At 38.9% G+C, this 9560-nt stretch overlaps 1 protein-coding gene across 1 annotated transcript in view; it reads right to left on the bottom strand.

The window, feature by feature from the left end:
• Positions 1 to 924: 924 nt before the first annotated feature.
• Positions 925 to 9560, bottom strand: part of LOC104944927 (cathepsin K-like) — a 20499-nt gene continuing 11863 nt past the window's right edge. Inside the window, exons 3-6 of the mRNA XM_010770533.1 lie at positions 8202 to 8324; positions 5068 to 5223; positions 1501 to 1719; positions 925 to 1011 (exon numbers count right to left, since the gene is read on the bottom strand). Coding sequence (XP_010768835.1) covers positions 925 to 1011; positions 1501 to 1719; positions 5068 to 5223; positions 8202 to 8324 — 585 coding nt within the window. The remainder of the gene's footprint in view (positions 1012 to 1500; positions 1720 to 5067; positions 5224 to 8201; positions 8325 to 9560) is intronic.

Genomic DNA, 9560 nt, shown 5'->3' with positions numbered 1-9560 from the left:
AGAGAAAGAAAAGCCTATGTATGTGTGTCAACTGAGTCCAAAAGATGGACATATCAACCAATATAAATGGCGATATACCACTATAGGTAAATGAAGCTCAGCGCAAGTTCTTTCAGGAAGACTGGGAATTCATACATTCACTCCGCAGCTGCATATAATCATCTCATCACGGCAGGGCTCTCGACTAACTTTTTTCACCATCCTCCCGGAACCGTCCCGAAATACAATCTAAGCCGTCCCGAAATTAATGTGGACCGTCCCGAATTTAATGGTGTGGGGTGTGTGTGNTGCCGGTACGTGCGCTGGGAGCGCACCGTTTAAGTTTGAAAGTTGAAAAGTTTGTGTGTCTGAAACGCTATGTGATACAGTACAGTTTACACAGTACATGTTCTCATGTACTGTGTAAACTGTACTGTATCACATAGCGTTTCAGACACACAAACTTTTCAACTTTCAAACTTAAACGGTGCGCTCCCAGCGCACGTACCGGCAGTGATCTACAGCAGTGGTTTTCAACCAGTGGTACGGGGACAAACTGTCTCGCTCTCGTAATGTCTGTCTGTCTTGCTCTCGTTCTGTCTCTCGTACCACTCTCGGTTCCACTTTTACTTTTGCGCGCTACCTGTCTTACTCTTTTCCGGCCTCCAGCTTTTCCTGCTGGAGCCCGCCGCTTAAAGGTGGGGGGCGCGGACCGGCCATAGAGCCCATAGAGTTAAAGGTGGTGGACTGTAACCTGTAAAATCCATAGATTTAGTCCCCTAGTGGCCGTTAGCTGTAAAAATCCATAGATTAGCCGCACCGTTATATAAGCCGCAGCGTCGAAAAATGGGAAAAAAGGCGCGGCTTATAGTCCGAAAATTACGGTAATTCGTTTTTTGGCAGCGTGTGCATCGTACCTCGTGACTGTACTGTCACATGCACACTTCACATGACGTGCCAGATCACAGGTGCATCGTTCAGTAGCCAAACAATGAGGAACCAGTTGTCTTTAATCATCAACAAGCCGCAGAACTTCCATATAGAAACAATAAATTACTTAAGAGGAAACTATGTTTGCTCAGTGAGACAAAGGGAGAGTTTTGCTCTCATCATGTGGTGCATAGAGTTCAAAATGAAAAAGGGAATGATGTTTTTTGTATTGTTCCTTGATTGCTAAACGTGACAGCCAGCAGAGGAACTGTTGACCAGTTTGGTTTCAGTTTGTCTGGAGGATTTCCAAAAACTTCAAGCTTTGAGAAAATGAAGCTGGATTATCCCAAACTGTTTATTTGAAAGCACACAAATTATAAAGTACATCCGATTCATATAAATGTTGTTAAGCTGACTTGTTTAGCTAATTAATGTGCCTTTTACCAATTGAAGTAATTCACTTAAGTTGGTCCAGCTATTTCATTTTTCTCGGTAAGATACAAAAATAAATACGTATGTATATATCTACATATACACAATCAGCAGACACCTCTCTTATTATTATTATTATTATTATTATAATTGTCTTACCTCTCCGACGTACGGGTAGGCCTCCTCAGAGTCGATGCCTCCGTTATCCTCCACGTACGTGAAGGCGTTGGTCATGTATCCTCCTCCACAGCCGGAGTTCTCTTTGACGCAGTCCACCAGGTTTTGGGGACTCAGGTCTATCAGCTTCCCTGTGGTTTTGGCCAGCTGACCCTCGATGGCCCCGGCCGAGCTGAAGGCCCAGCAGGATCCACAGGAACCCTGTCCGGAGAGAATAGGAGAGGAGGGTTTGTTTTTGTTTTAATTGATAATTACAATATGCACAAAGTCCCCTGTTAGAGGTCACCTACAGTATTAAGCAAAATCCACTTATTCATGTCTTTTCTAATGAACACAGCTTTTTAAAACGGTGTTAATATCTCATCAGCCTGAGGGGAAATCAGACTTAAATGACATGAAAATCAAACGCTTGTTTTCTGCAGTCCGTCCACTGGGGGGCAGACTGTGACAACTTTAATTCAAACAATGTTTCTGTTCTGGCAGCTCGAGTGATACATAACATTGTGTTTAATTTACTCAGCCCTTAATAGCGCTATGGAGCTGCTGTCTCACTCTTTATCTCATGAAGTAGACACTCTTAAAATCACTATCTGACTATAAACTCTTGCCTGCATCATGGCTTCCAGTTTGAACACCTCTGCGTTTGACACCTCAAGGAAAACAAAAAGCTGTAATTAAAAACCTTGTGAATGTGTTTCCACATCATTTTACTGGAGGATGTTCTGAAAAACTGCTTTGTGAAATGTGCTTGGAACAAACAGAACATCCAAACACAATGCAGTCATCTCGAGAGGAAGGGAGGAGGAAGCAGCAGAGGTGTTAGTATGCAGAGAGTGAAGCCAGTGTGCTGAATTATTCATGAAGGAGAGAAGAAGAGGAGCATCTCAATAAATCCTGTGTATAGCTGCAATGTCACCTCCCTCCACCAGAGGGCGACGACATCATAGACGTTGTATTTACGCAGGTTATAATAATAATAATAATAATTTAAAAAAAGCCACGGTTAATTTATTTTGGCTATGAAACCAATAGTGTTTTTCCAATGTCTGAATTTGTGATTTATTATTATTATTTTTTATATTATTTGTGTATTTTTATAATTTAGATAAGATATTATTTATTGTTCCCAATTTGGGACATCTATCTTGTCCCATCAGCATGTAGAAAATTAACAACAGTAAATGTATACATCTCAACAGTGTATCTAATAACTACTATATTCATATTATTATTGTTATTATTGTATTGATATTATAATAATTAATTTGTATTTTTATTTATAATTAATTATACGGAACTGCTACCTCCGCGACCCGACCACGGATAAGCGGGAGAAGATGGATTAATTATATATTTTTAATTTCTCATATATATTTTTTTTTTAAGGATGATAATATTAATAATACATTTCCAGATATATTGGTCCTTATTTGAATGGAATAAATGTATTTCAATAACCAAGAACTTAAAACACTAAAACTAGACCTCAAAGTCAATAAATCCAAATCAAAACAACATTATGAGGGTAAGAACAAAGTGAAAAATAAAATGAAATATTAACCCGGTGCTTCAGTTCACGGCTTCGTTAGATCACATCACTCCGCTGCTAATCTGCCGCTAGCACAAAGAGCAGATGTACGCCATATTGTCAATCCATCCACTTCCTGTTCTGCTCACCCCTTGTTTACATAAATAATATCCGGCTGTCCCATCTACTCATAATGACTAATTACATATAATAAGCCATTCTTGTGTTTGTGTGTCCATTAGCAGTAAGAACAGGCTGCAGGTCATGTGATCGCACACTAACCACGATTGTTTGCTTTGTTTACTTTTCACCAGGTTCTTTTCTGAGAGTCTCTATGGAGGAAGATTTGTTTTCACCACATACTAAACATCTCATTGTTTTTGAGGTCACAGGAGAGCCTCTGGAGAGTGCCTCTGCTCCAGATGTTGGAGGATGTTTTTGTATCTTATTAGAGCTAAATAAAATGGGGTTTCACTGAACTCATCTTATTACATTTGTAAAGTATTTGTAAGCCAGAAGAATAAAAACACTGAAGATGAAGGCAGAACGTGTGGAGCTCCAATGTCCAACATATTTATCAATCTTTAACAATTTTGCATAATTGTTTTAACATTTTCTCCAATTGACATGCAGATGTGTCATATGTTGAGGTACATACTTGCTTAAAATGCGCACTGTATTACTTCTATAATATATCACTAGCTGCCTTTGTTATTGTTGCTTCTGTCTGCAACAACAGCCACATCTCCCCTCAGAAATCAACGAAGTCTTGTGTTTCTCCTTTTGCCTTAAAACAGCCTGAGGAAATCCGTCTTCTTGGTTTCCCACAAGTCCACAAAAAAACAACATCACTCAACTTCTATCTGTAGATTTCTATCTTGCTATTAATGAACTACTGAAGCAGTAATAAAACATATGTTCAATGACTTCCTCCACGGTTGGAAACGGGCTGATTCTCACAAACTATGACACTTTGATTAAAAGTTGAATCTGCTGTCATGTCCCGGTTTGTTTTCTGTGCTTACTGAGGTCTAACATTTTGATAATAGGATATCAGCTCTGGATAATGTTGGATGTTTTTATTTCTCCAGCTCTGCCCTTAGTTATGTACATCGCCATTGTTCCTGAAAGTTACATTTCTCAATAAACCAGGCGTGGCGGGTTTCTCCCACTTCTTTGGAAACGTATTAACTTTACCTTTACTTTTACAATGTGTTTAGGATTCAACAGAGCAAGAGTCAACATTTGCAACGTCATCGTAATCAAACTGCATCCATTGGTGAAGGCACTTCTGTTTCTGAATATTACGGCTCATGCTCACCCATTTCTCCTATTTATTGACTGTCTAAAAGCTACTCGAGGGAATGACACGGATGCGCATTTACCGAATCAACACGTTTTTCTTCCTCCTTGAGCTCTAAAAAACCCAAAAGTATGGTTTATTAGAAAGGATTTCAAATGGTATGTTTAGTTTTTACTGTTCAAACGAAGGATTTCAAAATCCTAAAAGACAAAAAACTATAATGTTCCTTGCAGAGATGGGGTCGTTACTCAAAAAAAAAAAGTAATAATTACTTTACTTCGTTACTCTCTATGCGTTACTTTACTCGTTACTTTACTCTCAGGGCCGCCCCAGTGGATAACAGCTTCTGGCCTGGACACAGTTTGAACCTCACCGTCACATTCCTGTCCTTCCTTCGGACGAACTCAAAATAATGGGCATGACTCAGCCATGTTTATGCACTGCATGTGGACGTGCAAATCGCGCAAATGTAATGTAGAAATCCCACTTGTCTGTCAAAGGGAGAATCTAGTAATTCTGTATGTTAGTATGCTAACTGTAGTGTGATTACTGATTTATAAAAGTACGCGTTACCGACAAAAGTAATATTATTACAGTAACTCTGTCCTTGTGGGATTTTCCCCAGAGAGCTGCCCAAATAACTTTTAAGCTTTAATGAACTGGATATTTTATAAGATGAGTTATTATTGAAACAGTTTGTGCAGCTGTAACTCCTGACCTGGTTCTTTACTGGAGTCACCATGCCCTTCTTGCGGTAGTCCAGAGATTTGGGGAGTTTTGGCAGCTTGTCGTCGAAAGCCATGGTGAAGCTGCGCTGGCCGTTGGTTGGAGGCAGCATCAGGCCGGTCATCTTCTCGTTCACTTCCTCTGACGTCTGCACGCACAGAGACACACAGTTTAGATTGTACATGAGGTTTCAGGGATGTATTTCACACTGTCATTCAGGAAAAAGTGCAACAGCAGGTAGATGTTCATATTGAAACACATAACAGGAAACAAAGAGTGCAAACTAGGAGTTACAGGTTGCACAACTCTTACAGTAAATGCTATGAAACTTCACTTAGTTCCAGAAATAATCACGTGAGAAAGAAATGTTGTTGGACAGGAACAAGTTAGGAGAAGCAGAGACAATTTACTTTTAGGCTTTAGACAAGTGAAAGAAAAATAAACACATCAGGGAGCGGATTTGATTCGGCAGGGTGACGGAGGATGAAGTGTTTTTACTCTTCACGGATGTCCTCATTTGACACCAGAGGGGCAAAAAGTGCAATGAACAAAGCTACAAAAAAAGTTAAAGAAGAAGCAGATGGATGCTAAGAAGAGGAAAAGAGGATTTAAAACAAGTGACAAAGAAACTACTGGATGTCTTTATGCTACTGTATACTACACCACTACATTTTAGAGGCACTTATCGTACTTTTTTACAAAGGAGACTGGAGGAAACTTTGTGATTTTAGCTTTTGCAGAACATTTACATGCACCGAAACCTATATGACACACTACAGGAAAGGTAACACCCCAAAAGCATAATAGGGCCTCTTTAAGAAACATTTTAAAGTGGACCTATCATGCTATATTTGAATAATATATTGTAGGACCATAACTCTATAAAACATGTCTGTGAAGTTTTTTTTTCAAAATACCAAACAGATCATGCATTTTAGCCACGCCTCATTTCGCTCTATTTGCTCTATTCCAGCCCTGTTTTTGCAAGGGCTGATTCTGTGGCAAATGAGCTGCAGCTGACCACGCCCCCCTGCAAAGGAGGGGGGCGTGGCAGAAGCTGTTACTGCTGTTACCATGCTGTTACCATGCTGTTTACCATGCCACAGCAACCTCTCATTCCCCTGATAGGTGGAGAGTTGCCCATATAGGCGGAGCTCCCTGTTTTTGACGTCAGAGATATTTCAAATCTGGATCAGTCTGTATCAGATCCGTTACAGCCCCGTTTTTAGAGATTTGGGTATGGAGGAAAAGAGAGAGGGTTGTGTTGTCTGACACTTGGTGAGTTCCCTGACACACCGGGGACACATATTCATGTATACTGTAAAAGACGTACAAAAGTGCATTTTGCATGATAGGTCCCCTTTAAGTTCAGGAATTGTAGTTGTAATGGAGTAAAAGTTTCAACATTTGACACCAGAGGGGCGTAACTGTGCACAAAGTGATGCTTATATTTTACAAATCTCATCATTTATGATGATCAGAATGCTCTCATCGCAGCTCAGTCTGCAGGCGGAGAGATCATTAACAGAAGGAGTGAAAGCCATCTGGTAATTTCTTTCTTTTCACTTCCAGTCAGAAAGAAAATGCCTTTATACACACGGCCACCTGTTTCTGCACCAACGTGAATGGGCCATTCATCCAGAATCTGGGTGTGTAGTACATGTTCCTGTCTCTAATAAAAGAGCTCAAGCGCTGTCGGGTTTCATTCTGCTTTTCCCGCTGATGTATTGCTTGTTAAAGCCGGCATCTTGATGCAAACACAGCCATCAGTTATGACCCGCGCTGACACACACGTCACTGAAGACAGCTGATTTAAGGACAGCAAATCTCGTTTAGTTTTAGCTCGACGCTCTGCTGCATGCATCAGTGACGACAGCCGATAAAACCAAGGTGAGGGAAATATGGAGCTCTGACACTGGGCTGCTTTCCCATGACTTTCACTACAAACAGGATTCTCACTTTTGAATGCACTCAGCAGTGAGATCGATTTTCACTTTACTACAGTTGCTAATGGCGGCTATAACTCAGACTGTGGGTCAACGCTGATTGATTTCTACAGCAGCAATGATTGGAGCATTGACAGGAAATGAATTGCCAACTATTTTTTAGAATGAAGTCATTTCTTCATTGAGTTCTTCTTCCAGCAAAACATGTGCTCGTTACAGACTTTTAAAAAGGGGGGATTTTATGTTTTTTTTTTTTCGTACCTGAGAGAAAACTCTTATCTCTTTAGGTAGCGGTGAAACAAATGAATAAATAGACATGTGTGAGTGTCACTATGGGGTTAGCAAACTTAAAAACTCACTGTAAATTAACTAATCAATTGGTAATAAGAACAATTGTTTGATGAAGCCTTGTTGTTTTTTTCTGTCCAATAAGATCAGATCCTGAGGCATTTAAATGGCACAGTTGATATTTCTTTACTTCATTAACCTGAAATAACTGGCTGTTGTTGAAATCACAGCAGCTGAGCAGAGCCAGTGATATCACGGTGATGTTAAACGTAATAAATGAGTGGCTTGAATGGGAGAAATATGCTAGGGTTAGGGTTAGGGTAACTGAAACGTGATGAAAACTAGTTTGATAGAATGTGCAGTCATTTTATTCCTGTGTGCCATGCTATATAATTTGAATGTCAGGACATTCACTTTGTCAAATAATATATATACATATATATAGGGCTGCTCGATTATGGCAAAAATCATAATCTCGATTATTTGGGTCAATAATTGATATCACGATTATTAAAAACGATTATTCATTTACTTTGAAAACATCAATTTATTGAAAAAAAAGTTTAACAGTCTGTTTTTAACAGTTGATTACCCTGAACTTTAAGTATAATTATTAAATTAAAAAAAAATCGTTTTATTTAGATTATGTTGTTTTCATAATCGTTGCAAGCCAAAATCGTAATTGTGATTAAAATACGATTAATTGAGCAGCCCTACCGTCTATGGTCGAAACCCGACAGAGAAGTGGCTATTACATGCAGACACGGATTAAAACACCACAATGGCTTTGATGAAAAAGATTATTCATAAGCCCGTTTAGAAGTGAAGATATACTCATTCATTCTGAGCTTGTCATTTTCGAGGCCTGAGGCTCAGGGCTGTTAAGACTCACCATGTCTCCCAGGTGGTTCATCCCCAGCTCGAAGGAGTGGATTCCCAGCGCTGCCTCCTGGTTATGGGCTTCGATCATCAGCATGTTCTTCTCCCAGATGGCCCGGCGGATCCCCTCCTCGCCCTGAGACAAACAACAGCATGTGTCATTTAGCGTAAAAACGATCAGCTGTGTTCTCCAATTTCAGACAATTCAAGTTTTAATTTCTCACCTACATTTGAAGAGAGCGTTAAAACTTTTAAATGCACTTTAATACAGGGGCATCTTCTCTTGCACCGTATGTATCGATGCTGCTATATTGTATTACCATGTCATAAATATTTGGGTATTCTCTTACTCTTGCACTTTTCTTTCATTTTATGTTTGCTGTGTTTGTAACTTTCATTCTCTTAATGTTTTATGTGAGGGACTGCGGATGGAAAGTAGCTCCAAGATAAATCCGGCATATTTACACTTGGCATATTTCATGTTTTAAGTGTTCATTAATGTGCCAAATAAACAAATACAATAACATATAAGTGGTGGAAAGTCCATTAACTCAAATACACTTAATAATAATATTTGAAGTATCAATTTACTTGAGTGTTTTTCTCTCTGTGCTCCTTTATACTTCCACTCCATTATATTTCAAAGGGAAATATTGTGCTTTTTATTTCACTATATTTATTTTACTGCCTTAGTTTCTTTAAAAATGAAGATTTGACACTTATCTCATTTACTGTTTTTTTTATTTATTTATTTTTTATGTTATGCTGGGGTAGGGGTGGGGGGTATATTTGATCTGCTTTTTGGCAGTCTGGTTTAAATGTGCACTGTTGCATCTAAAGTATGTATTTGACTGCTCAATGACCTTCTTTATGATTTTTCTTTGTAATGAAAATTTTCAAAAATAAAGTGTTAAAAAAAATAATAAACGTAGATTTTAAATGTATAAAAAAACGTTTAAAATATGATGTATTGATATAGATTAAATTAATGAACATTATATTTAATTACCTCAAACAATAAGTGGGTTGACAGATATTTATTTTGCATAAATCTACAGATTTTTTGTATTTTTTGTGTACATGTGATCCAGTTTCTCAATTGATTTAATAGTNTGTGTGTGTGGTCTAGCATTACTATACTTGTGGGGACCTAAATCTGTTTACACAGTCACGTGTGGGGACTCGCCTCCCTTATGGGGACATAATGGAGGTCCCCATAAGGGGAATCACTAATTTTAGGGTGAAGACTTGGTTAGGGTTAGGGTTAGGCATGTGTTGGTTATGGTTATGGTTAAGTTTCCAGGAAATGCATGTAAGTCAATGTAATGTCCCCTGAAGTGGTGTGTGTGTGTGTGTGTGTGTGTGTGTGTGT

Source organism: Notothenia coriiceps, unplaced genomic scaffold (assembly GCF_000735185.1).
Source record: "Notothenia coriiceps isolate Sejong01 unplaced genomic scaffold, NC01 NC01_scaffold00008959, whole genome shotgun sequence".
Lineage (NCBI taxonomy): Eukaryota > Metazoa > Chordata > Actinopteri > Perciformes > Nototheniidae > Notothenia > Notothenia coriiceps.
Note: the sequence above shows the minus strand (reverse complement) of the source record. Positions and strands in the feature narration are given on the sequence as shown.